We start from the raw sequence: 26,406 nt of genomic DNA, 5'->3' as shown, positions 1-26,406 counted from the left end.
TTTTGTGTCACCTGTATGGCTGATTTTAGGGGGAAAGGCCACGGGACATGTACGTATCAGATTTCCGTTAAATTTTAACGTGCAGATAACGCCGGGGACGTAGATGGGCTAAACATCAACAAACGGAATACTTCATGCTTTGTTCCTTAATAAAACTGCTAAAAGTTAAAATATAACGAAAAAATCATCTTCTAACCGTGTAAAATATTATGCGCGGCGATCCAATTATATTTTGTTTAATATATATAGGACCGCATGCGTAAAGCAATGAAGAATCAAGAAACACAAAATATGAAGCAAGAGACCGTAGTATTGATCGTAGGCGCAGGTCCAGCAGGATTGGCAACCTCTGCATGCCTAAACCTAAATAACATACCAAATATTGTCTTAGAAAAAGAAGACTGCTGCGCTTTTCTGTGGAAGAAAAGGTCTTACGACAGGCTGAAGCTTCACTTAGCCAAGGAGTTCTGTGAACTCCCAAACATGCCTTTCCCTCCAGGTGCACCCACATTCGTGACCAAACAGGGTTTCATCCAGTACCTTGATGACTATATCGGTCATTACAATTTGGCTCCATTGTACCATCGTGAAGTGGAGTCTGCTTCTTTCGGCCGGAACTGGACGGTTGCTGCTAAAAACACGCGTTTGGACAGGACTGAGGAATATGTATCGGCTTTTCTTGTTGTCGCCTCGGGTGAGAATGGTGAGGGTTTTGTGCCTCAGATTCTGGGTTTGGATTCGATTTCTGGGGATGTGATGCATTCTAGTGATTATAGAAACGGGAAGAAATATGAGAATAGAGATGTGTTGGTCGTGGGAAGTAGGAGCTCGGGTATGGAAATCGCATTTGATTTATGGAATTGGGGTGCTCACGCTTCTATTGTTGCTAGAAGTCCTGTAAGTGTTATTAACAAAGTATATATATTACTCCAATATCCATTCATGATGATAAGAAAAACCTTATTAATCAACAATATTAATCTAAATAACATATAATATTAACATATATTAAACTCTACAATTTCCACTTTATTTTTATAACTTGGATCTTAAGATGTTTGATTTATACTTTATAGGAGATAACAATATTTTTAGTCTTATAATTTGCATACACTACAAGAACTGTTGTTAAATGGTGCGCTCAAAAACAATTGTGAAAAACCGTTGTCGTAGACGTCTAAAGACGACGGTGAAAAACCGTTGTCGTAGCATTGAAAAATCCTTGTAAAACAAATTTTGCGACAGTTTTTCTAAACAACTCCGTCGCTAATAGCGACAAATTTGGTTGTCCGTCGCTAATGATTGTCGTCACTAATTAGCGACGGTTTTTGTTATGATTTCCGTCGCTATTGTTTTTGTAAAATAAAAAAAAATTACGGTTATAATTTTATAAACCTAACAAAAAAACTTACAATCTTACTGAATTAATATATTTATAATCTTTAACTTAAAATTGAAGTTTAAGGAAAATCGTGGAAGAAAAAAAAATTTGAAAAGTGAAACTGACCAAGGAAATGACTTAGCGGATATTTATAGTGTGCAACGGTATTTGATTTAACCGTCGCTACTAGCGACGGTGTTTGTATAAACCGTCGCTATGAGCGACTACTGTAATAGAATCGTAGTAATTTAAAAAACCGTTGCTAAATATTAACCGATTTTTTTAAAAAAAATTAGAAACTACGACAACATTTTTTCAAAAACCGTTGTCTTTAACAAAATAAAACACTAAGAAATGACAACGTTTTAAAAAACCGTTGTCGTAGTTAAAAACCATCCGAAAGACAAACGGTTTACACAAACCGTTGTCTTTGACCCTTGACAGAATCTTATATAGACAATGGTTTTTGAAAAAACGTTTGTTGTAGCCCAAAAAAACCATTCAAAAGACAACTGTTTTAAAAAACCGTTGTTGTAGCCTAAAAAAAACCGCTCATAGACAAACAACCGTTGTTGTAGCCCAAAAAGCTCTTAGACAACAGTTTTTAAAAACCGTTGTTGTAACAAAAAAAAAAAAAAACGCTCATAGACAAATCAAAGACAATGTCGTAGACACATAAAATGCAACGGTTTTTAAAAAACCGTTGTCTATAAGCGGGGTTTTTTAGGCTACGACAACGGTTTTAACAAATGTTAAAACCGTTGTTAAAAGAAAAAAGACAATGGTTTAATAAAAACCATTGTCGTATGAGTGTTGTTGATTGAAATTTTTCTTGTAGTGATATTTTTTTTTGGGGTCATATTATCGGCCAATTATTATTTTTGTCTTCTAACTTTCACTTTTTTTCTCTCTCTCTTTTGGTCTTTTTTATTCGAAATATGCACTAGATATTGCTGTTGTGGCCTTGGACACTGCTTTTATATATGATGTTACGTCAGCATTCCGATTAAAAATTAGTGAAATTGAAAAACAATTGATCTAAAATTGTGAATTGAACAATAACATGACAAATATGAAAAACGTGCAAGTTAAAGGACAAAAAATGTTGTTTTTCTTTTCTCTAGTGCTAAAAACCAATTTTTTTCCGATAAATACATCTTTGATTGCAATTCTTTCTTTAAAGCAAATTAAGAATAGTTTTTTAAGATTTTTGTTTTCGCAGGTGCATATTCTTACAAAGAGAATGGTACAAGTCGAGATGGTTCTATTAAAGTGTGTGCCTTTAAATATAGTGGACAACATTGTACTAATGTTAAGCAAATTGAAGTATGGCAGTCTTTCTGATTATGGGATTCAAAGGCCAGACAAGGGACCCTTTTATCTGAAAATGGAAACGGGCAGATCTCCTGTAATTGACGTTGGGACCATCAACAAAATTCGAAGTCGAGAAATAAAGATAAAAATGGCGTAAAAATATTTGCCACGACATGTATTTTGGAGAAAAATTTATCTTCTTTGAATATATTTCAACTAAAGTACCGCATCATTCATTGGTAAGTTCCACGTGAAGTTTTCGTTTTACGTGATGACTTGATAGGTATTCCCGTCCATAAAAAGCATCGATGGAATCATGTGGACTTCATAGATGGAAGTACTAAAACATTCGACTCCGTGGTTTTTGCCACCGGCTACAAGAGCACCGTCGCCAAATGGCTCAAGGTACTTGACACTTATCTTTCTAATTCGGTTAATCGTTATTATTTTCGGGGAATTACTGATGCATTATATGGGTTATAATCAAACAACTATGGATGCAAACTATATGAAGCCGAAATCTTGTTCAACAAACAACTCTCACACACAACACTTTAACCTCAGTGTTATGTTTAAACTTCTTCAAACACTCCACGACAACACAACAAAAACATTGATGAGCAATACACGGAATGCGTGCATTAGTATATTATTAATAGTTAGCATTAACATTTTCGTAACGTTGAAAAAATAGCGTTATCCACACTTTTAGGTTTGTACGAGGATAGTAGTAATAAAAACAATCACTCGATTGACCAAGTAATAATGTATGTATTCCAATGAGACATAATACATACGTGACTACCTAATCATCTGCAGTTAATTAAAGTCATTCTAAACTAATAATTTTAATTAGGCACCGACTAACTACTTAACCAATCTTGTTGGCTAAGCTATTTTATAATTTGACGGTCAGATTACTAACATGCATATAGTCGTAACTAATAAATAATATTCAATAATCTAACCCCGTTAAAACTAATGCAGATGGTTGAATATACATACATAATTAATCACAACGTCACGTTTTCTCTCTTTTTATTTAATTTTTGTTTATCCTCGAAACATATTCATTCGGGAAAAAAAAACTAGGAAATGTGGTTCATATCATATGAAATATTCAAAGTTCATATTGAGACAATTCAATATTCCACTTGATATGCTAAAAATACACGCACTTGGCATGCAAGTAGATTATTTGAATTGATTACCTTTTTAATAGCGTCTATGAGCATCTTTACCCTGTTTTCTCAGCCACTTCCTCCACAATTTTCACCACTTTCTTTACTTTTCCACGGTCCGCTTCATCGACAACCTTAGCCACCTTATCTACCACTTCTGCTATCTCTTCTACTATTTTCACAGCGTCATCAACGTCCTGTACACGTTTTGAAGAAGAGAAATATTTATTTCTTGCATAATTTCCGTGTCTATTTCAATTCAAGAAATAATTGTTTGAAAGTAAGAATATAAGGAATATATATATTACTGATGATGTGGATGTTTCAGTTGGCGCTATTCCAAGAATCAAACTCCTGCATTATCAAATTTCATTTTCAGAAATTGGTTTTTATTGTTTCTCAAGAAATGGGATCAGCGAAACTCATGTATGATTCAGTATTGGATATCCTATAGATTTTTATAGATTTTTAAAAAGTCAAGTTTGAATACCACTAGATTTTTTAAGATTCTAGAAATATCTAATTTAAATATCACTAAACTTTTATAGAGTTTATAAATGTCTATGTTTAATATCTCTAGACTTTTAAACTATACAAAAGTCAATGAAAGTAATTAAATTTCCAAGATTGAATACACGCCCCTTAAATTCGAACTTTTAGTGCGGTCTGGGGATCGTGAAAGGACCAAAAACAATTACGGTTTTTGAATAAACGTGCTGATGGCTTGTAGACGCGCATAATAATTTTGAACAAGGGAGGGAAGAAAAGCAAAACAAGAACCCATTATTGAAATTTGAAAGATTCCGTTTACTTTACGATCATTTTAAAATTTCAAATTGACTTTATGTTTTGCATAATAGAAAAAAGATACATATAATAAATGTAATTTTATTTGAGTAGCATTCTATTTATATTCATCTCAATCTGCATCGAAGTTATGGGTTAAGCTGGAAATATGATATTATCTGATTACTCGGAAAGAATTATTTATTTAATTATATGTTTAATGTTTAGTGCTTTGAATATAAGAACAGGGCAGGTGTGTGCTAAATATATATCAGACGCACACATTCAAATATTTTAGCGTCCAGTATTTCAAACTTGAATTTTATTACCAGATCAATTTTTTTTTAAATCCATAAAAAAAGTTCGGTAATTGATTTGAGGTTAAAAAAAAATGTCATGAAATTATTAAATATGTGTGCCTTTTTCTAGGAAAATTAAATTTTTAGTCATATTATTTTTCATTTTTTGTCTTGATGTTAGACAATTCAAAATCTTGGTTTTATTTCCAATTTTAATCAATTTTCCAATTTTAATCAATTATCATCTGAGCAGCGCAGAATCGATAATATATTATTATTATTATTATTTTGTTTTGTTTTGATTCCATTGATTGCAAGTTGACTAACTCATCCAAATCTTGGTTGGAGAATATGCGAAATGCATGGTTCTTTAGTCGCCGCGGAAAATTCAACCCACCACCCATTAATATTTATTAATTAATAAATAGAGCAAGCCTACATTTTAACTAACGTCTTCAACCCTTTTTTTTTTTTTTAACGTACAAGGATTAAGAAACACTAAACAAATCGGACCCACTTTCTTAAATTAAATTTCAAAACTTTGGATTAATGGCGGCCTGCATGAACTATACGGCAACATCTTTTTTCTTTTTCTGAGAAACAATATAGTAACATCTTAAAAACATGCCAAAATTTCCTTTCTGGGGACACGTTCCTTGCGTTTATTTTCTTGATTAATTACATTTGTATATGATCAAATCGAACAAATTCAGATGAAATGTAGTACAGTTGCGAAATTTTATATCTATTTATATAGAAAATGAATAGATAAATTATAAACAAATTATATAAATTAAAGAATTATCATGTTTACCATATTTACTCGGTATAATTTTCATACCCAGTCCAATTAATTAATATACAATGAAATGTGCATATGTGTGTGTGTGTGTGTGTAACTTTAAATTTTCTGCGACACACCCTCATTTGCTAGTTCGTGATTCTCATGGGCTCTATGTCAACACATTCCTCTACTTTTTCTTCCGCCTCATGTACCTACATCACCATGGTTATTTAATGCGTATAAAATCAGTAAAAATAATTTATTTTGAATTATGGAAATTTTACGGTGGAAATATTATTTGAACGGTATTTTTGTTTTATCATATTTCATTATTTGTTCTGTAGTTTCCAAATTTCCGCAGTTTTAGCCATTTTTTTTATCGGGAGTCGATACGACACTACACATGTTCGAAAAAGACTAAGATTGAAATTTCAGGGTCGTATTGTTGCCGGATATATAGACTAAAATTTTCAAAGAAACAAAATATGTAAAAGATCGGTCCATGTACCTTATGAATTAAATCTTCGACCAAATGAGCGTCCTTACTAACTGTTTCAGCCACATTTTCAACAAAATCCACAGCTTTTCTGAGCGTCCCACCTTCGGGCAGATGATTGGCGATATCCTCCGCAACTTTCTCCACTCCGTCCGCCACCTTTTCCACCACCTCTGCTATTTCTTCTATCGTCTCCACCACCGTTTCAACTTCATCTGAACCCATCAAACAAGTCCATTGATTAAATATATATTGTTGTAAAAAAATAAAAAATTAACCATAAACTGATCATGAAAATGAAATCAGGGAATATATAAACGTACTTCTGATTTTGAGAAATGAGCCCCATTTGTGTGTGAAAAATGGTAGAACCAATGTTACAACTACTCCCACAATCCAGTTCCTGGATAAAGAAATATCGATATTCAGGATAAACTGAAAATGAAAAACCCACGTTCGTGAAGAGAAATCAATGTAAATTTAGCTTACAGTAATTGGATAGGAGGCTCGGAAGGCGGCGGAACTCCTGGTTGAATAGCACACAGTACAGAAAAATTTCTGAAAAAAGAATTAAGCAACGATCTTTAACATTTGCAAAGAATGATGGACAATGAAATTTATACATTCAAGACTGCTGATTACCTCTGAACCTTGTCATTCTTTCGAACTCGTCTGATACTCAAGGTTTTTTCACCCAGAAAAAGGTTTCCATCTCTCCGGATAGAGAAACTTGAAGATGAATACGGCAATCCGGTCTTGGGTTTGTACGAGGATTTGACAGGGATTACGAGACTCTGAGAAAGTAATGAACTTGTCGTCATCAGCATTGTATATTCAAGAATGACGTTTCGATTATTATTATATCTCTGGAAAGGATAAGATGGTAATGAAATTATTTTATATATCCAAGTATGGAAATTGATTTCTTGAGTATTTATAAAGATTAGGTATAGAATTATAGCCGACACGCTGAGTATCGAACAAGATATATAAATATATATATATATATATATATTATCAATATTCTTATTTACCTTTGACTTCATGGATATAATTAATCAACGTTTTTAAGTTCTAGAAACTCATATCGTTGTAGTATGATTTTGTTTACTTGAGTTATACACAAACGTGCTGAATTGAGATCTGTAATATCAACTTTTACGTTTTTCCTCGAATGTTTTCTACCTTAATAATTGGGTCCATTTTGGCGAATATGTCAATTTATTCGAGCTTTTGGGACAAATCGACTGGGATGTGTTGAAAAATAAAACTATTGGCCGGTTCCAATAAAATTAATTTTGTTTATGGATATGATCATTTGAAAAATAGCTAGCTTTGGGTTTCATTCAATATGAATATATATAAAAATCAGTAATAAATATTGACAAAAACTTGTGTGAGACGGTCTCACTGGTCGTATTTTGTTAGACGGATCTCTTATTTGAGTAATCTATGAAAAAATATTATTTTTTATGCTTAGAGTATTACTTTTTATTGTGAATATCAGTAGGATTGACGCGTCTCACAGATAAATATTCGTGAGTTAGTCTCATGAGAGACACTCGTAAATATTATACCAATAAAGTTATATAAAAAAAACAGAGAGAAGAAAGGAAACCGAAATATTATCACGACAAGTCTATTATTCAACGTCATGTTAAAACTTATTTCGGTATATGAATATATCGTCGTAAAATTATATGCATCTTTCATACACAAATTCCTCTTGGGAACAATCAAGGAAATATCGCAATTTACACGTCCTCCTCGAGTTGAACATCCTGAGCCTTTAGTGGCACATAATCTCCCAAATAAGCCTCCAAATGATCGGAAAGAGCCGACTCATCGATATTTTCATGGTGATACGATTTGCAGGCGAAATAAATTATGGTTTGCAAAACCAGACCGAACAAAATCAACTTATTTAACAGCAACAAACATAGAGCCCCATACCCAATAATCTGTATGGTCCCGGAAGCTCTCCATCCATACACAACACAAACTCTGAAAACCCAGTATATTATTCCCAAAGACAGATTCGGGATGAAGAAAATAACGGTGGCCACAATCATCTTTCCTTTGATAAAATCTTTACTCTTTATCATGGCCTTAAAACCATACAAATCCTCCAACACCGAAACAACGCTCGCCAGCTGCCAAATTATACTCATGTAAACAAACCCTATTTGATAAATCATCAATATGAGCAATAAAATCGCCGGACCGAGTCCCTGTTATAAGCAAAGGTAACAGCCCATAGAAATATGGTCAGGGCAAAAGGCATGTTGTAACAGACGACTGCGAGAAAAGTACAGAGAAAAGTGACCATTACTCTCTTCCAGACCTTTGGGACAACACTCGTGACTTTCCTAAACGTTATTTCGCGTGAAGTATACGCACAAGCGACGGTATATACTACGGCAGAAGTGGAAAGGAGGGAGAAAATAAGCAAAAAAGTGAAGTAAAGACCCTTCAAGAGGATATATGTAGCCCATTCGGATGATACTAGGTCCTGTCATACTTTGGCGTGCCGGCTACAGTATGATGTAGTCGGAATTTATTGAATCGGATCTTCCAATAGAGTGTAGTAGACACTTCTTCATGAGCTAAGAAGATGAAGGCAAGTGGGAGGATTAAAGTGAGAGTTATTTGGCTGAAAATTTGTCTGCATCTAAAAATAAGTTTGTAGGCTTCAAAATATACTCCAAACAGTCCAAGAAATTGCATGTGTTCTTGTTCTAAATCCATTATATTTCACAGATTTGTATCTAATTATTCTGTAATTTTTTGGCGGAAACTTTGCGTGGAAGAGGCGATAGGATGGGGATAAACGAGAGGTGTTGGACTTCAATTATCATGAAAGACTTTTCTTGATCATGTTATCTAAATTTGTTTGTATATTTGTTTTACGTGGAAAACGGTATCGAGATCCGAATAGACTCTGGCTTCTACGTAATTGGGTTCTAATTTAACAAGTGCTTACTCTGTTTGTGGGCCGGCAAAATTATACTATATATTGTTAATTGTCCCACATCGGTAGAATAAATAACCTGAGAGTTTTATATATGGTCTTAGACAATCCTCCATCCGAGAGCTAGCTTTTGGGGTTGAGTTAGGTCCAAGTGCCAATATTAACATGGTATCAGAGCCCAGGTTTCCACCGTTATGTGTTGGACTGCCTATAATTAGGCCACCCGTTCTGCCCATAATTGGGTCATTTTTAAAATCCACGCTCCAGATGTTCATTCCTGGGCTGAGAGGGGTGTGTTAATTGTCCCACATCGGTTGGATGAATAACCTGAGAGTTGTATATATGGGCTTGGACAATCCTCCCCCCTTGAGCTAGCTTTTGGGGTTGAGTTAGGTCCAAGTTCCATTCTTAACATGGTATCAGAGCCCGGGCTCCACCGTTATGTGTTGGACTGCCTATAATTAGGCCACCCCTTCTGCCCATAATTGGGTCATTTGTAAACTCCACGCTCCAGATGTTCATTCCTGGGCGTGAGAGGGGTGTGTTAATTGTCCCACATCGGTAGGATAAATAACCTGGGAGTTGTATATATGGTCTTAGACAATCCTCCCCCCTAGAGCTAGCTTTTGGGGTTGAGTTAGGTCCAAGTGCCAATATTAACATATATGTAAGAATTAATCAATAATGCTATAAAATATATAACCTTCTTTTTCGATTTTTTAATAATTGATGATGTTCTATGTCTTCAACTAATGATGTGTTGCAATCAAGATAAATGTGAAAAATCATATCTATTTTAGATTTTTATTTTTATGTTACATTTACTGAAATATTTTACGTCTTAAAAATTTTATGCTGACATAATGAAATGGAGTACAATGTAATAAAATAGATAGTTCGGGGTTTCCAGTCCGCCTATCAAATAGGCGGGTCGGGACGCAATTACTTCTCGAATACAAGATTCATGGTAAATATCACAATGCATGCAAACCAATTCTTGAAGCAACTTGTAACAAATTCATGGTAAATATCAACACGCGATTTATATTTTACATAGTCTCATTTAATACGCATGAATTGAAGATTAATAGTTAAGATATGACATTACTAAGCTCATATCATATAGTTTGACAAGTTAGTCTAGTAATTTTATTGTTTTAGTCACATTTTGTTTGGGTACATTGACATGACATGATTATATCATACATATCAACATATTTCGATATCATATCAATATTATAGCGAAGTAAGTAGGACTACTACTAATAATAAAAATAATATAGAGCAAGAGAATAATTAAGATCCAACTTTGATGAATAATATTAGTAGACCGAATTCCAAAATAAGTCAACTTATCGGACGACTTTGCCCATTTTTCGAGCTAAATATTACCAAGGAATATTGCAACCCGTAATAAATGGAAAACTGAAAATTATATAATCTAAATCAAATCATAGATCCTACAAAATAGTTTGTATAATTCACAAAAATTAAGATACAGTGCCAGGTACATAACAAACCCTTTTTTAGGATATCAATTCCATGATCTTCCTCGATCAACATATAATGCTGTATATATGTTTAACTTGGAGAAAGAAACTACATAATGTTGCTAGTAAAGAAGAGATCCACCCACACCTAGAAAATCTATGAAGGGAACATTCTTCTTTTGGACGGATATCTCATCAACCTGATGCTTCGTATTCGGTCTCGATTTATGTAGATGACCAGAATTTTCTCCTATATGTGAGAGAGCCCTATTATTGTTAAAGGCATTAAATACTGATAAATCCCCATATGCACCAAGTATCCAGAAATTGTTCTCGTGATTTGAACTATTTGACGTAGAACTAAAAAATTGGCCATTTCTTGCCAATGAGCCAAGAGAGTTATAATAAGGATATGATATATAATTAGTAGGCCACAAAAGGGGCAAACTGGAGGATGATCGGCCGTGTAGTTCGGAAATTCCACCATTCTCGAAGCAGATTCTCTTGCCAGAACCCTCTTGGATTCCTGAATTCTTTGGTCGGAAAGCATAGTTAGAGGACGGTTTGGTGTAATTTATTGGAGGATTAAGATCTTGAAATCTATTTTTCTTGTGAAAAAACTTGGAATTTTCTCTTTGCTTTCTAGCCATGATCACATGCCAATGATTCTTCACTGCATTATCAGTTCTACCTGGGAAAAGCCTGGATATAAGTGCCCATTTATTGCCATGTAATCTGTGAGCTGCTAGCAATCTTTCTTCTTCTTCTTCTGAAAACGGCCTTCTGTTTATTCTTGGATCGAGCTGATTAAACCATCTTAATCTGCAACTCTTCCCTGCATATCATATATGTAATTGATCAATATGTATGTATCATAAATTCTCGAAACAAGTGTACATAGGGTCGTGAAAATTAATTACTAGTTAATAAATTTGGATTACATTGTGGAAATAATATATAACAAACAGGTTTCTGATGTGTAAATAATGATAATATATATATATATATATATATATATATATATATATATATATATATGGCTAATAAATATGATGATTAATAGTTGAAGGATGTGGAAGATTTTGAGTCATATGTTTCATATCAAATTTGTTTATAATTAGATTTCATCATTGGCCTTGAAGAGTATCTCAAAGTGATAAACATAAAAAGCAATTGAAAGAGTTTTTTGAGAAAAATTGAGAGTTTCTTTATATAAAGTTGAGATAGGAAAAATATTGAGTGAGTAAAATTTCTCTTGTAAACTTTCTCCATAGAATAAATTTGTTGCTCTCTTTCCCGTTGACGTTGGCAAATTGCCGAACCATATAAATTTCGTGTGTCTCATTTTTCATTATTTTCTCACATATATAATTGTCTATAAGATGCATATATCACATCAAAGTTCAACAAATTAGTATCAGAGCTCTGGTTGTAATTTTATCTTGAATTTTAAGTGTGCTGTTATATTTAAGTTCTGGCTGATCTTCTATATCAGAAACTATATTCTTGAGAATATTGCCTAAAGTAGGGTTGGTATTGAACTTGTCTAATATGTTGTTGGAATTATGGCAAGTACAAATTTCGAGGTGGAAAAAATTAAAACAAATGACTTTACCTTATGGTGGGTAAAAATAAAAGCTCTACTGGTCATCAAGATTTAGCGAAAAGGCTTGGAAGGTAGAGACAAGCTGACGGAATCTCTGTACGCAGTTGAGAAGAATGAGATTATGGATAAAGCACACAATGTATTATTGTTGAGCTTGGCTGATGAGGTTCTACGAGAAGTAGGGGAAGAAGATACAACAACAAAATTATGGTCGAAAATAAAGAGCTTGTGAATGACGAAGTAGCTCACGAATTGATTGTATTTGAAAAAAAGATTATACACTCTTCAAATGCATGGGGAAAGTTCTTCAAAGAATATCTCGATGATTTTAACAAATTATACTTGATCTAAAAAGTATATATGTTAAAATCGAGGACGAAGACCAAGCCATTATTATGCTATGCTATTTAGCGAATTCCTATGCTAATTTCATCGATATTATGATGTACAAACGTGAAACTCTTACTATGGAAGAAGGTAAAGCTGCTTTAAATTCAAATGAGTTGAAGAAAGAAGTATCAGAAAATAAAAATGATGGCTCAACATAAAGTTTGTTTGCAAGAGGCAGAATGGAAATTCACACTTAATTAGAACATTCAAGTGGTAGCAATGTAAAAAAGAAGTGATTGTCCAGAGCACAAAGGCATTGGAAAAGAGAAGACCTGTGATTCTAGAAATACTGCCGTAGCAGATGACAATGCAGATGTTCTTACAGTTTCTGAACATGATTCAGGCGATGAATGGATCCTTGATTCAGGCTGATCATATTACATATGTCCTCGTAAGGATTGATTTGCAACCTATCAAACCTTGGATGAGGGCAATGTCCTTTTAGATGCAACAAAGCATGTAACGTTGTTGGTAAAGGCACAATAAAGATCAAAATGTTCGATGGAATCATGAAAACTTTGACAAATGTCAGACATGTTCCAGAGTTGAAGAAGAACCTGATATACTTGGGTATGCTAGACCATAATGGATATACCTTCAAATGAGAAGATGGAGTCATAAAAGTTTCAAGAGGTTCCCTAATTGTTATATATGAGAGGCAAGTTTCATCAATGGTTGATTGTGATGTCATCAAATTATGACATATGCGTCTGGGGCATATCAGTGAAGAATGTCTAGCAGAGCTAAGTAAGCAGCAAAGACTATTTTTTGGCCGGAATACTAGAAAATTAGACTTATGTGAATATTGTTTATTCGAAAAATAGTCTCGAGTGAAGTTTAACACATCAATACATCGGACAAAGGGCACGTTAGATTACATCCACTTTAATCTACGGGGTCCTCGAGTTCCTTCTATTGGTGGTGGCGGATAAATGTTAACCTTCATTGATGACTACTCAATGAAGGTTTGAATATACATCATGAGGCATAAAGACGAAGTCTTGTGTCTCATTTTTCATTATTTGCTAACATATATAATTTTTTATAAGATGCAACACATCAAAGATATATGCATACATATATTTATACATATATCTAGTTTTATGATTTTTGATGCCGAATGACCTCTCGTAATACTTGTCAAGGGTCACAAAATTTTTAAATACAAGATGCTATTAATAAACGAAAAATTGAAAATTAAAACAAATGGTTGAATAAACTTGTATATCAAAAATTCCCATGAAGAAAGCTAGCTAGCCACCCTAATCCCAACTCTTCACCTTCATTCATAATTCAAATTAATTACTGTCTAGAATTAATCGTAGTTTTTATTTAGTAGCTCAATAATGACCTAACACAGGATCTCTAAAAAAAGGGATTATACCCTAGCTAAACAACATGAAATAAACACTTAATTGGTGTATATATACCAGATCTTCCTGGAAGCTTTTCAGCAATGGAATTCCAGTTTTGGGGACCAAATTGAAGAACAAGTTCCCGAAGTTTATCATCTTCAGAAGGTCTCCAGTGCCCCCGATGACAAGTAGTACTCCTTGTATCATCTCTCGAACCACCGCAAGTTTCATCCATAGATATATTCTTAGATGTCAATCTATTACAGAAAATTCTCAAAGATTTACTGAAAAAACGGGTGCAAAAAGTTCATATATCGAGAGATCTCGAGTAGAGAAGTAAGCAGTAATGAAAACGCAAAATAGTTTGGTTGAGTTTCATTTAGACGTGTGGATATATACTTGAACAGTAACTTGTTTGCTTGAATATTTTTGCACCACAAAATGACTTTCCTCCATGTTGAAAGACTCTTTCTTTCACTGATGGCACGTCATTGGTTAAAAAATTGTTACTTTGTGTTAAAAAAAAATTAATCTTTATTTTTTAGGGAAGTTAAAATATTAATCTAGATCATTCATTAATTCTTTGTAATTATATGTTATCCAAAATATAAGAGGAGAGATTTTTTACTGTAATTATTTTGGTAATATTTGTCCATTCAAATTTTTTTTTTCAAAATACATAGCTTTTAATTTAAAAATTGATGAGAAATGAAACAAATGTTTTTTTGTAAATGTAAAAATAAATACCAGTTTTCTGCTCAAAAACTAAATGTTGGCCATTTAGAGAACTGAAAGTCTATTTATATAGACAAACTTACACGTCGAACTTTATAATTTTTCCATTTATTTTATAGCTACAATAATATTTAAAAATTAATAAAAACGAACCTTAGGGAATTTAAGAACCAAATTGAGTATTGGCATTTTTTTATCTGATAAATAAATTAAAACCATCTAATTGAATTAAAATTTTGCGCATGATCGCAGATCAAAAAGAAATTTTGGAATTAAAAATGCATACGTTCAACTAACGTATATAGCCGGTTGATGTTAAAATAAGATTTTGAGAACAGTGTGAATTCCATTTACATAAGACATGAAATCACAATTATTTATTAAGAAAGAGCAGAAGAAATCAAAATTACGAAAAAGAAATGAAAATCGAATGGAAAAATAAGTATTTACCTCGAATTCGAAAAATCGCAAGGGAAAGATATAAGAAGGAAAAATATGAAGAAAAATATAATGAACATTAGAGATGTAGGAGACTGCTGCAAATCGAAGATTAGATGCTTAATTCGATTTTCAGAGATGATATATAAGCCAATTTGCTTGATATATATATGATTGTAAGGCTTTTAAATCTTAAGAACTCAACATCGAGAAAGTGATGAGAAATTAATTAAAAGCCTTGAGATTTTTAAATCGTTGTTAAGGTTGGTGATCTCTCCATATATACATATGCACGAAAAGTATAACATTATTGAATGCAATGTCTCTTTACTTTAAAAAAAAGGACATATTAGCCTTAATCATTATGTAATTAATGGGGGATTTGATTTTTTTTTTCGAAAAAAAGGAGATAAAAGGACTAAATATTATTTAATGCAACTAGTTAACATTTTGCACGTAATTAGTTTAGCATGTTTAACATCTTTTCGTGGTTGTAAATAGTAATTTCTTTACCTTGGGATGGATGATTTATGAACTGTAAAAATCAGATAAAAAAATTAATTAATTAATTTACATTACATAATCTTAGCTTCTTCGATCGGTGAAAATGTTCGAGTGATTCAAAAGTTTTAACTCATTTACTAATTTGGGAGAATTTCTCATATCTTGTGGCTCATAAAATTAACAAATTTAATTCAAGAACCATGCAAATAATTGCGAAATTAGTAGTATTTTTTGTGACGTTAAAACCAACGGCCACTTCCTTGCGCTATATAGGTAAACCCTCGGTCTGACGCAGTAGCCTCCAAACTATGCAAGTTAGGTAGATCACACTACATGGCTCGCTCGAGAAAGTGTTGGTAGGGTAATTGAAAATTACTAGTACTATTTTAGTCAGTAGTTCTCTTGTGTAGAATCGACAGATCGATGTAGATGGCAAAGGGAAAAACAAATTAAAAAAAGTTGATTTCTTAACTGAATGATTATTCAATAACCCACGAAATTGATGGCATGCCTAGCTCTCATATTGTTTTTTATGTATAAGATTTAGTTTATATATTAACGTCACAAATAGTCAAGCATAAAACAGTGCATATAGGGTGGTTGCAAAATCGGTGTCAAATTCTTAATTAATGTGTGGTGAAATGTCTTTATATTATAGACATTGCCTAATCAAGTAAACAATGTTCCCCTCAAACTGAGTTTTACTTCTTAAAATTGTCTAATTTTACAACTAAGTATGACTGCTACATAGTATAATTATTTTATGTACAAAAAAAAAAGGTTGTAACTCTCTTTTACGACAGGGTTAAACGTACGTGTTTATAACAAATATGGAACATAAATTAATTAATAACCCCTAATGGTTAAATTTATTCTAAACATGCTAAAATATTTTTTTAAGTAATAAAATGGTTTAATAGCTTATTTATTCTTATATTTAGTTTAATTTAAATTTTAAGTGTTTAAGATGTTCAGATATATCAATTATCAGTCGTCAGAGAAAGAAAAAGAAAAATCGATTGTAAGGGAAAATTAATTAACAATAAATGAGTTGGAAAATTAGATGATGAAGGACAAATCATGAAGAAAGTGTAATTAAATGAGATAAAATGTTATATGTAGCGGGATCGATCATTAATTTGCAACAAAAATCATTTTATCTTAAAAGATGAGATTGCGTTATCTTAATTTTTCTAATAAAAAATCCTTAAATATTTTTTTGTAAGAATATAACTTATGATGTTGAAGAAATAAATAAGTTTTAAAATGATAATAAAAACGTCGGGTTACATCCATGCTCTTAATTTTCTCATTAATATTTTCAGTTGGTAACTACAAATCTATATATCTAGCTAATTTCGAACCTCCTAGCTATACGTATTTCTTGATGAAAAATAGTTAATACGAACCCTACCCAATTTATTAATATATCCTTGCACTAAATTTAATAATTAATCTGTTTAAATTATCGAATACAATATTTTTATTTTTATCTATCATCATTTCTGATAAATATATATTTTATCTTTCCTTTTCGCTTGGCAACTCAAAACCTCTAATTCTCAATTACGGTAATGTATGTGAAACTAGAGATTGTGACAGGTGAGATATTTCTTGCGAATGGGCATTATATTTTAGCTTAACTTTCGCAAATTACATAATTAATTAATTAGAAAATAAATATGAAAAACTGATAAAATATTTCGCTGCCCTAATTGTTAAATTTCTTGCAAGATATTCTCACGTGTTTTCACTCCATTATATATCGATCGCAAAACAAGAAATTCCCGACAGCACCTGAGAATAAAATGTGAATTATATTAATTATTAAGCTACCAAGGAACTAACCATTTCTATATTATATCATATTTAAGGAAATAACATTGTTGTATATTATATTAATCATTGTTGGACATAGGTTGCACGGACAATGAACGGCTCCTGACAAGGTTCTAGGCGAATGGAATATGAATGAAACGATCTCACACCGGAATGATATGAATTCTAAAATTGTTCAGATATGAGACTGTGCAGATGAGTAGTCCTTAAAATATTTGACATGCACTACTCATATAAAAAGATGTGTCCTTCTTTTCGAGAGCTCATTGCATAAAAACATCAAAGTTAAACGTGCTTGACTTGAAATAATTCTCAATTCTGGGATGGCTGACCAGAAGTTTCTTAGGGTACGTGTGAGTGAAGACATTAATTAGCACATTAGAAAGATTCGTCTTGATACCGTGGAGACAATCCTCAAAATCAAATATGTTATCAATCATCGGACTACGGAAATTGCATCGAAATCTTGAGGAACAATCAGACCTCACCGTCCACTGATCTTAAAATACTAATAGGAATAACGGTTGACAAATCAGTGATGCTCGCAAATGACAATGAAATCTTCATACAAAAATCAAGGGCAGCTGAAAAAGATGATTAATAATAAATATCACTCGCACATTCTTGGATTGTATCAGCAATGCATCAGACCTGTTATCGACCGTCAAAGTGCAATGGCCAGTTTTGTTCCTCAAATGCTCGAGATTAATGCGTTGAGGAGAGCAGTAATCTCCACGGGATTTTACGAAGGAAAGCTACTTCGAAAATTTTCATGGGAAGAATCGTTTAACATGTTGAATAAAACTTACCTTTTGGTGGCGATATTTTCCGCAATTCAGCTTTTACTTCTATTTAATTTAACATTTCATACTACTTCCATCCCAAATATAAAGATCAAATATATAATCAACTTTCCATATTTAATATTATTTTAACTGTTTTTTTACCAATAAGCCCTCATTTTAAATTACCTTTCCAAAAAAAATTTAAGAAAACTTTCTTTGAATAAAAAGACAAACCAACCTAAATATACAAAACGGAGAGAATATTCGAGTATTTCCAATGTTGTCTGTCACAAAACTCAATGCCGCTTGCTTCCAATACGAGGACAACGAACGCAAAACCAATTTTACAAAGATATGGCAGCCGAAAATTCTCGTCCACTCTCAAAAAAAGTACAGGAATGAGTTGTGGTTTGATGATTTCAGATAATCCAGAGTTCTTGGACAAGGGGTTTGTTCTCAGAGGTCGAAAACTGAGAAAAAAAATGCGGTCGAGCAATATGCACAAGAAATCCATTTCAATGTGGCAAATCGAGAGTAATTCCAGTAACTAATTACCAAAGATTCCATGCTCCACGAATGAAATTCAAATGCGTGAATCAACTTCGAGCGATGTTTAAAAGAACACAATAAACTTAAGCTTAAAAGCAATCCATGTAACATATATACACATATCAGGCAAACTTGAGACATGGTGCTCTTTAGCCCAGGGCGAAACTTGGTTGAAGGGCGAGTGTACATGCCTTGTGCATTCATTGACCCAGTCGTTCCTGCTGTTCATTGGCTCACGACGAGGGGGAATTCGAGTTAGAAGTATTACATATTCCTCTCTAAAACAAGGACAACGAGGAAGTGAAGCGACTGACTACTCATTTATCATTTTTTTGTCGAGCATCTCCCATCTTGTCAACTGGATGAAATTTTTCTAGATTTCCTATGCTGCACAAACAGCTACTACTAAAAGGCCAGTGCCATAAGAACACATCATATCAAGGAGATCCTTTCCAATCAAATTGAAGGTTACTAAAGTTATTGACAGCTCCAAGACCACCAAGCAGTTGATTACTCACATCCTGCTGCTGCTGCTGCTGCTGATTTGTGCTCAGATCGCGTGCCATTGCCAAGCTTACTCTACCATTGATAGACAGAGAGTTGTTCCCTGCTGGAGCTCGAATCCCATTCACCACTGGTGATTGTCCGAGCCTGTTGCCGCTAATTCCAAAACCAGAACTGCCAATATTTGGATTACCGTTGGCCAATCCATTTCCTAGAAGAATATGGTTGCCATTTATACTGGTATTATTGCTTGGCAACATTCCATTTACATTTTTAACATTACCGCCCATAGTCCCCATGCCCATCATACCACCGCCACTAAGCTGTGAAGACATCAACATGTCATGTATAATTTTCTGGACGGAGCTTTGTGAGTCATTTGCATCTGTGTCACCAGAAAGAGCAGGCTGCTGCATAGAAACATTTGGGGAACTCACCGAGGAGCTAACAGGAGCTCCCAATAAACTACCATGTGGAGTTGAGCGTGCATTATTAGATGAAGATGGTGTGTGGGATTGGAAGGAGGATGACGGAGGCTGAGTTTGTGGCATGGAGCTCGAAGCTCCCGGAGATGGCATCTGAACACCACTACCTCCGTAAGGGCCATTTGCACTGGAAGAGTTTCGCTGTCGAGAGTTAATTGAGTTTTGATGGAGAAGTGCAACACTGGTACCGGTAGATGAAGTTGCAGGCACAGAGTTTGTGTTATTCATATTTGGCATGCCATTAGAAGCAAGCTGCATAGATGCAGCCTGGACAGCATTATCATTGTTTGAGTTTTGACCCGGTCTTTGCAGCTGCTGCAGTAGCTGACCCTCAGGTTGTTGAGATTGACCTTGAAACCCCGGTGAAGGGTTTGTTCTTCGAGGAAACTTGGCCAAACTATCTGAAAACAAAAATCCCCATCGGACATAAACATAAAACAATCTTCCCATATGCTAGGGTCATATGAAATAACTAGCACAGTAATAAAGCCTACAACAAGATTAACTGTAAAGAGGAGTCGTAGAATTGGGGTAAATTAAAATAAGTGTGCTAAGATTGGTGAGGAAGAATGGACAGCATCATCCATCTAATAAGACTGATGTACATGCACATAGTTGACCTTCCAACCAGCAACTATAGCCTCCGAGACGAAACATTTCTAAAGTTATAACTCTTTTTTTAAAAAAAAAAACACACATTTCCAAAGTTCATTATTTTGAAATAGAAATCGTCACATCAGGAACCGAGTGACATAATTTTCAATTATCGCTCTTCAAATTAAAAGATGTGTTTTCAACAAGTAATAATTTACGAGAAAATTAACAAAATTACTGCAGTAATGTTGGTGAAAAGTGTAGATAGAAAATGCATGCAATCAAAATCAATTTAAGAATCATAGCCAAAGAGGAGTACCTCACAGCAGAAGAGTAAACACTACTGCAAATCACTTACTTTTGCTATCAGAGTAGCCAACATGTTTGCTACAAATGTTTTACTCAAAGATATAGGTAGTCAATGTTGAAGATGAAATGGAAAACACCATCTTACCATGGTCCCTAGAATTTCATTTTTCCAATTTACAATCATGAGAGAGTTTTAAAAGCATTCATGTCCATCGTCCAGCTTTAGTCTATTAGTATTTAGTCCCATGATCATTAAACAAAACGGAAGTAGATAATCCAGAAAGAGTAACAAAGCCTACCCATGGGACCGGTGCCAGTTTCACGACTATAATCAATTAGATCTTTCATGCTATTCACTACCTCCGATATCTGCAACAATGTTAACAGTAGCAATAAAGCAAATCATCATCCACAGATTCAAACAAATAATAAGAAATCTTTCGTACGGTTGAAGAACCATAATCATACAGCAATGACAGCAGACCAAAAAAAAACAAACAATAATAATCAACAAGTACTAACAAGTAAACAGTGCAAAATATTTGACTGCAATCCCAGCTCTATAAAGTATCATTGTCATCATTCTTCGACAATAAAATTAGGAAATTTAGTTATTGCCGTGTATTAGGAATTTTAGTTATTGCCCTGTATGAGAGATATGTTTATATTCCTTCATCTAAACATCAGAATAACAAGGAGGTTATTTTCATACTGATTTTGAAGACTCCTACTGAGCTTCATATGAAGATGTATATTCAACAGGTAGTTGATTTTTATAAAACTGAATCCAACCAGACTCGAATTTATATTTTGTATCTAATAACATTTGCCACAAAATTTAGCCTTTTGAATGTCAATATTAAACCAATATCAATTTCGGGTATAGCCTCGTTCATGTTTATGGTTTGGGTGGAAACTCAAAAAGGGTTGGATTGCATTGAGTATGGTATACATACAGATTAAGTTTAATTTTTTCACTTTAAAAATTCAGCAGAGTTGATAACATAAAGCTAATTATTTAACAACCCGTGCCATAATAATTCAAAATTTGTTTATGTCCAAGTCAAAAGAATGGCACCTATTTCATACAAATGCGTGTCATGCTTGAAACACCGATTTCGTATAGTTTCATGAGATCATGACAAAATATTAGATAATTCATCTATCTTTTTCTGCATTCTTCGGGCAGGTCCTGTGCGACAAAATGTAAGGATTGGTCATAATTTATCAGTTTTAGCAGAGAGTATGAACACCTTACGCAAGAATACAGCTGTTGCTAGCTATACCTAGACATGTATAGGTTAACAGAACGAAAGACAGTTTTAACTGCCTTACTATTACATTATCAAAAGACATTGTTTCCCAAAGAGTGGAGTGAATCGTGAACATTAGAAACTTCTCAGTTCAGAAGATGGATATTCTTTAAGGTACTATTTTCAACATTTGTGCCTATTATGGCTGGTCACAGAACTCATCAATGTTTTGCTAAAGAAAGAAATCGGTAATAGAAGAGAAAGCAACATCACCTGCAGGCACCTGACATATCTCTTTGTATATCCCAAATCATTTACTAACGGCACTTCCAAGGCTTTGGCCAGCTGACGAGCTGAAGCAACAAACCTGAGAAAACCACTGGTTATGTCAATGGAAGTAAAAAAGCATCCCAAATCCCCTGCCTCAAGTCAATAAGAAAAATTTTGAGATACATTCTCAAAAAAAGAATAAGTTCTTCAACCTACTTCTAGTATTTCAGTTGCACGAACACGCACAGAAATTGCCTAAACCGTGTCAAATTAAAAAAGGATTTTCTGCAAATGTCAACCAATATTTAGGAATTTAGCTGGGAAAGGAAAATTGAGCTTCATTTTGGTGTTGAAAACTAATTTTTCATCCTTGAAACATTACAAATAGGTAGTTAACTGACATGTAACTAGGTATTGACTTTCAAGGGCAAAGAAGGAACAAGTTAACCAGATCAACAATGATATAAAATGTGAATGCCTTTCAAGATCTTTATTAAAGCAAATAATTAAAACTCACATGTTGCAGTTATTTTGTAGTTCGGAAACAGACATGTTAGATGATGCATTCTGAGTAGCAGCTTGGTATTTTTGTGCAGCATTGCCAAGTTGGCTGACCTGCAGTTTACCGCAAGATAGTGAGATATATAACCAGATCACGGAGCTAATGATTACGCATGCTAATTCTCCTCCGGCCAGCCAAAGAAATTGCAAAATGCAAGCCTTGAATAATTATTATTAAAGAAAAGTAGGTGTACAACAGTAACAGAAACGAAATTAGATCTCAAAATAATTAAAACCTGAGGTATCAGCAGTCTTCTAGGTATAAGCTCTTCATGACGTCGAGCACAAAATTCCCAGGAGCATATCTGATTAAATGGAAAACAGATGATTGATAAAGTAGGAGCACTATAAATTTAAAGTAACAAGGAGAAACTGCTAGTCCTTGGTGTAACCTTGAGGTCAGGAGAGAACACAACTCGAAGCTGGCCATCACGAACAACGCGGAGTTGCTCAAAGACGCTCTCTTGTATGGCTTTTGCATAGTCAAGAACAATTTGCCCTGAGGAATTCTGATACTCTCGAGGCATATCAACATACAACAATTCTTCTACAATGCCACTTTCATATTTAATTTTGAAGAGCCTGGGAAGAACCTCGGCGGTGGCCTCTGACAACATAAAAATACTGTTACACTGTGAGGTAATTTTTACTTCTACTTTTATGAGCTTCCTCGACTTTGTCCTTTTGTTTTTTTTCGGGAAAGGGTTGAATTTTGATTAAAAAAAACAAGATCATGCCAAATCGGTTATAACAAAGCTACAAAACGGTGACGAGTCAGGCAGACAAATTAACCACACAAGTCACATTGACACAGAGCAACATGCAGAAGGAAACAAACCAAATCCACGGCCAGGCCTGCGGTTGCAAATTTCACACTGCCAAACATCCTGCATGTATGATAACATGTCATCATAATATGCCAGTTCAAAACAGTACCAGTTGAACACGAAAGTTTTATAATACATCTGAAAGATGATCCATACCTTCCAAGTTCTAAAAATTTAGATGGACAAGAAATCAAGTATCTGAACTAATGATGGCATAAAATGAGTCAAAAAACCCTAAACGAAGTTAAATTTATTTCTCCACTGCCCAACTAACCTGAGGAAAAACTCCGGTAGTTTGTCGGCCATTTCCATACATCGAGACACACCATTTTTTCTTAGCATTAGGTGCAAAATATTCTGCAACAAATTTTCTCCAAAACTCGATATTGTTGTCCTACAAGTAAGGAATGTTGGCCAAACAAAACAATTTCTTCAGCTGTCGAATAATTGAAATGAATATCTAACAAAATATCAATGTCTTACATCAGGTCTATGCTGTTGCTGATACATGTAATGCGTCAGCCTACGGGCACACATTCCTGGCTCGTACACTGATTTAACAGGAGACCTAAAAGGTATACTCTGTGATGGAAACTGAGGTTGCATGGGAGATCTTTGTTGGGGCATAGATTTTAAGAGCTGTTGTTGTTGCTGATGTTGGATTTGCATAAGCCTCTGTTGTTGCAAAATCTGCGCCGCTGCAGCAGCCTGAGAGGACTGCCTGGACAAAAGGAGCTGTTGCTGTTGCTGTTGCTGTTGCTGTTGCTGCTGTTGTAAAAACATAGACGTCTCTGAATGCTGGGGTTCCATTTTGACAGGACCTAAACTCCTCATACTTTGTAATTGCTGGGGTTCCAACTTAACGGTACCAAGATTCCGCAAAGCTTGCAGATGTGGTGGTGGTGGTTCCTCACTAGTCATTTGTGGCTCCAGCTTCACAGACCCAATACCAGCTAATCCAGATCTCATCGCTTGAAATTGCTGTTGCTGCTGCTGCTGGGATTGTGACTGCTGTTGGGGATTGTTGGGAACTGAAAACTGTTGCATCGACTGTGAATTTTGTTGAAAACTCTGAGGATCAGGTTGTTGAGCTTGTTGCTGGTCTGTCAACATCTGGCTGCCAGAAGGGCTGGAAAATTGTTGTCGCCCTTGAACTTGACCAGAAAAATTTGAATTGGTGGCAATAGATGAAGACAAATAAGATGATGACCGTGGATCAAATTCCATACCATTTCCAACATTAGTCAGTGGGTCAGACTCTGTCCCACCATCAATGATCCCCCGCTGGGAGCTTCCAGGACCAGAGTGCCCAGAGCTTGGAACACCATTCCCAAATGGCTGGTGTAGCAACGATGGAATGTTGGGAACATTCCCAAGCATGCTCATGTTATTAATTTGATTTCGAGGTGATACCAAAGAAGGAAATGCATTCTGTGCGGAAATTCCACCACCCTGTCCACTCATAAACCCAGAATTTGATCTCAATAGCGCAGGAGAAACCTGCTGAGCTCCAGCAAGCGGGGTCGGAGGCCCTTGTGGCTGCATTTTTTGCTAAAGCAACACACTTAATTTACAACACTACCGAACAACTAAGATAACACTGCCTTAATAAATTTAACCTAAGAAACCTTCCTGAAAATGTGAATGTGGATTGACTCTGAAATGTTTATTGTGAACAGAAACAAAGGGATAACTATCATCCATAGGATATAATTATCTGTTTTGCATGACGTAAATTGAAACATAGAAACTCTGAAATTAAAGATGATAGATTTGTCTTTGAACATTGCCAATTTGCCTTTTTTTCTACCCAAGTAACAATCTTTCAGCCACTGTCCGATTAATCCCTGCACAAGCCAAACAACTAAGAACTCAGATGCCTCATCTTCATCTCCTGGAAAATAACAAATATTCCCAGGGCAAAACAAAAGCAGAAGACAAAAGGGAATTCCGAAAATTAACAAAAGAAACGAGGAAAAATCAAATCTTGACAAAAAAAGTAACTCCAAGAATCTGATAAACAATAGGAAAAATAAAAATTTTAACAAAAAGAGAGACATCTAAATCAGCTAAAAAGGAAAATAAAACACGATATCCTCGACAACAACTCATCACAAATCTAAAAGAGAAGAAAAAAAAAAGAGCAACCTTGACCGAAAAATGAACAATGAACAGAACACAATCGAGACCTAAATCTTATCGAAAGCCAAAATGCAGCGATTTATATATCCTAGGGTTCCAATACCTCAAACTACATATAGACACTCATACATCTAAACACAAAACACGAATAGAAGAACTTCGAAGCAAAAAAATTAAAAATTAAAAAAACAAAGAACACACACCTACCACAGTGGGATTCCAACACCGCCGTCGGTTAAATCCAGAAAACTGAACTTCAACATCATACAGTGTCTCTGTACTTTTTTTACTCCATTAAATCATCAAGTAATAGAAAATTAGAAACAAGATTAATTTCCTTAAAAAAACCACCCAAATCGAAAGCATGCAGATATAGATAGCTTATATGGATACAATTTAAAGTGTATGCATACAATATAGATATAGATAGCTGTCAAAAAAAAGTCTACCCAAAATCTTCCAATAACACACCGGAGAGAGAAAGACAGAGAATAATTTTTATTGTCTGAGGAGAGAAAAATGTGTGCTTGCTTGCTGGTGGTGTGTGTAATGTAATAG

At 34.3% G+C, this 26,406-nt stretch overlaps 4 protein-coding genes across 6 annotated transcripts; 1 reads left to right on the top strand and 3 right to left on the bottom strand.

Annotated features, from left to right (window-relative positions):
- The first annotated feature begins 255 nt into the window (after positions 1-255).
- On the top strand, positions 256-3,178 carry LOC142532495 (putative indole-3-pyruvate monooxygenase YUCCA11). The gene is made up of 3 exons (XM_075638778.1): positions 256-897; positions 2,604-2,839; positions 2,980-3,178. The coding sequence occupies exons 1-3, from the start codon at positions 256-258 to the stop codon at positions 3,176-3,178; spliced, it is 1,077 nt and encodes a 358-aa protein (XP_075494893.1).
- Positions 3,179-3,932: 754 nt separating this feature from the next.
- Positions 3,933-7,128, bottom strand: LOC142532494 (uncharacterized). The gene is made up of 6 exons (XM_075638777.1): positions 6,884-7,128; positions 6,731-6,799; positions 6,565-6,644; positions 6,254-6,456; positions 5,925-5,957; positions 3,933-4,073 (listed from the first exon to the last, which is right to left on the bottom strand). The coding sequence occupies exons 1-6, from the start codon at positions 7,066-7,068 to the stop codon at positions 3,933-3,935; spliced, it is 711 nt and encodes a 236-aa protein (XP_075494892.1). The 5' UTR covers positions 7,069-7,128.
- A 3,500-nt stretch (positions 7,129-10,628) lies between these two features.
- LOC142533068 (transcription factor MYB54-like) lies at positions 10,629-15,479 on the bottom strand. 2 transcript variants are annotated; one of them, XM_075639681.1, is made up of 3 exons: positions 15,239-15,479; positions 14,129-14,337; positions 10,629-11,537 (listed from the first exon to the last, which is right to left on the bottom strand). In XM_075639681.1, the coding sequence occupies exons 1-3, from the start codon at positions 15,304-15,306 to the stop codon at positions 10,825-10,827; spliced, it is 990 nt and encodes a 329-aa protein (XP_075495796.1). In that variant the 5' UTR covers positions 15,307-15,479; the 3' UTR covers positions 10,629-10,824. The 2 variants fall into 2 exon arrangements, with proteins under 2 accessions (XP_075495796.1, XP_075495797.1); XM_075639682.1 differs by having other exon boundaries at positions 10,630-11,537; positions 14,129-14,310.
- A 3,451-nt stretch (positions 15,480-18,930) lies between these two features.
- LOC142532929 (transcriptional corepressor SEUSS-like) lies at positions 18,931-26,403 on the bottom strand. Of its 2 annotated transcripts, XM_075639478.1 has the most exons (11): positions 26,052-26,403; positions 24,936-25,553; positions 24,190-24,860; positions 23,981-24,100; positions 23,718-23,766; positions 23,272-23,486; positions 23,116-23,184; positions 22,836-22,933; positions 22,322-22,415; positions 21,095-21,164; positions 18,931-20,293 (listed from the first exon to the last, which is right to left on the bottom strand). In XM_075639478.1, exons 2-11 carry the CDS (start codon positions 25,249-25,251, stop codon positions 19,341-19,343), a joined length of 2,655 nt encoding a protein of 884 aa, XP_075495593.1. In that variant the 5' UTR covers positions 25,252-25,553; positions 26,052-26,403; the 3' UTR covers positions 18,931-19,340. The 2 variants fall into 2 exon arrangements, with proteins under 2 accessions (XP_075495593.1, XP_075495592.1); XM_075639477.1 differs by having other exon boundaries at positions 24,190-25,553.
- Positions 26,404-26,406: the final 3 nt, after the last annotated feature.

Source organism: Primulina tabacum, chromosome 18 (genome assembly GCF_025594145.1).
Source record: "Primulina tabacum isolate GXHZ01 chromosome 18, ASM2559414v2, whole genome shotgun sequence".
Classification (NCBI taxonomy): Eukaryota; Viridiplantae; Streptophyta; class Magnoliopsida; order Lamiales; family Gesneriaceae; genus Primulina; species Primulina tabacum.
Note: the sequence above shows the minus strand (reverse complement) of the source record. Positions and strands in the feature narration are given on the sequence as shown.

Bases quoted from the DNA above. Each gene is read 5' to 3' on its own strand.
- LOC142532494 (XM_075638777.1), bottom strand. From the start codon at position 7,068: ATGCTGATGACGACAAGTTCATTACTTTCTCAGAGTCTCGTAATCCCT. The intron at 6,800-6,883 runs GTAATCAGCAGT...TTCTTTTTTCAG, and splicing joins AAGAATGACAAGGTTCAGAG to AAATTTTTCTGTACTGTGTG. The intron at 4,074-5,924 runs GTTGACATAGAG...AAACGTGTACAG, and splicing joins AAGAAAAAGTAGAGGAATGT to GACGTTGATGACGCTGTGAA.
- LOC142532495 (XM_075638778.1), top strand. From the start codon at position 256: ATGCGTAAAGCAATGAAGAATCAAGAAACACAAAATATGAAGCAAGAG. The intron at 898-2,603 runs GTAAGTGTTATT...TTGTTTTCGCAG, and splicing joins CTATTGTTGCTAGAAGTCCT to GTGCATATTCTTACAAAGAG. The intron at 2,840-2,979 runs AAAAATGGCGTA...TGACTTGATAGG, and splicing joins CGAAGTCGAGAAATAAAGAT to TATTCCCGTCCATAAAAAGC.
- LOC142532929 (XM_075639477.1), bottom strand. From the start codon at position 25,251: ATGCAGCCACAAGGGCCTCCGACCCCGCTTGCTGGAGCTCAGCAGGTT. The intron at 24,101-24,189 runs GTAAGACATTGA...CCTTACTTGTAG, and splicing joins AGCAACAGCATAGACCTGAT to GACAACAATATCGAGTTTTG. The intron at 23,185-23,271 runs GTTACACCAAGG...CCATTTAATCAG, and splicing joins TGTTCTCTCCTGACCTCAAG to ATATGCTCCTGGGAATTTTG.
- LOC142533068 (XM_075639681.1), bottom strand. From the start codon at position 15,306: ATGTTCATTATATTTTTCTTCATATTTTTCCTTCTTATATCTTTCCCT. The intron at 14,338-15,238 runs GTAAATACTTAT...CCGTTTTTTCAG, and splicing joins TGCGATTTTTCGAATTCGAG to TAAATCTTTGAGAATTTTCT. The intron at 11,538-14,128 runs GTATATATACAC...TATGATATGCAG, and splicing joins AAAGCTTCCAGGAAGATCTG to GGAAGAGTTGCAGATTAAGA.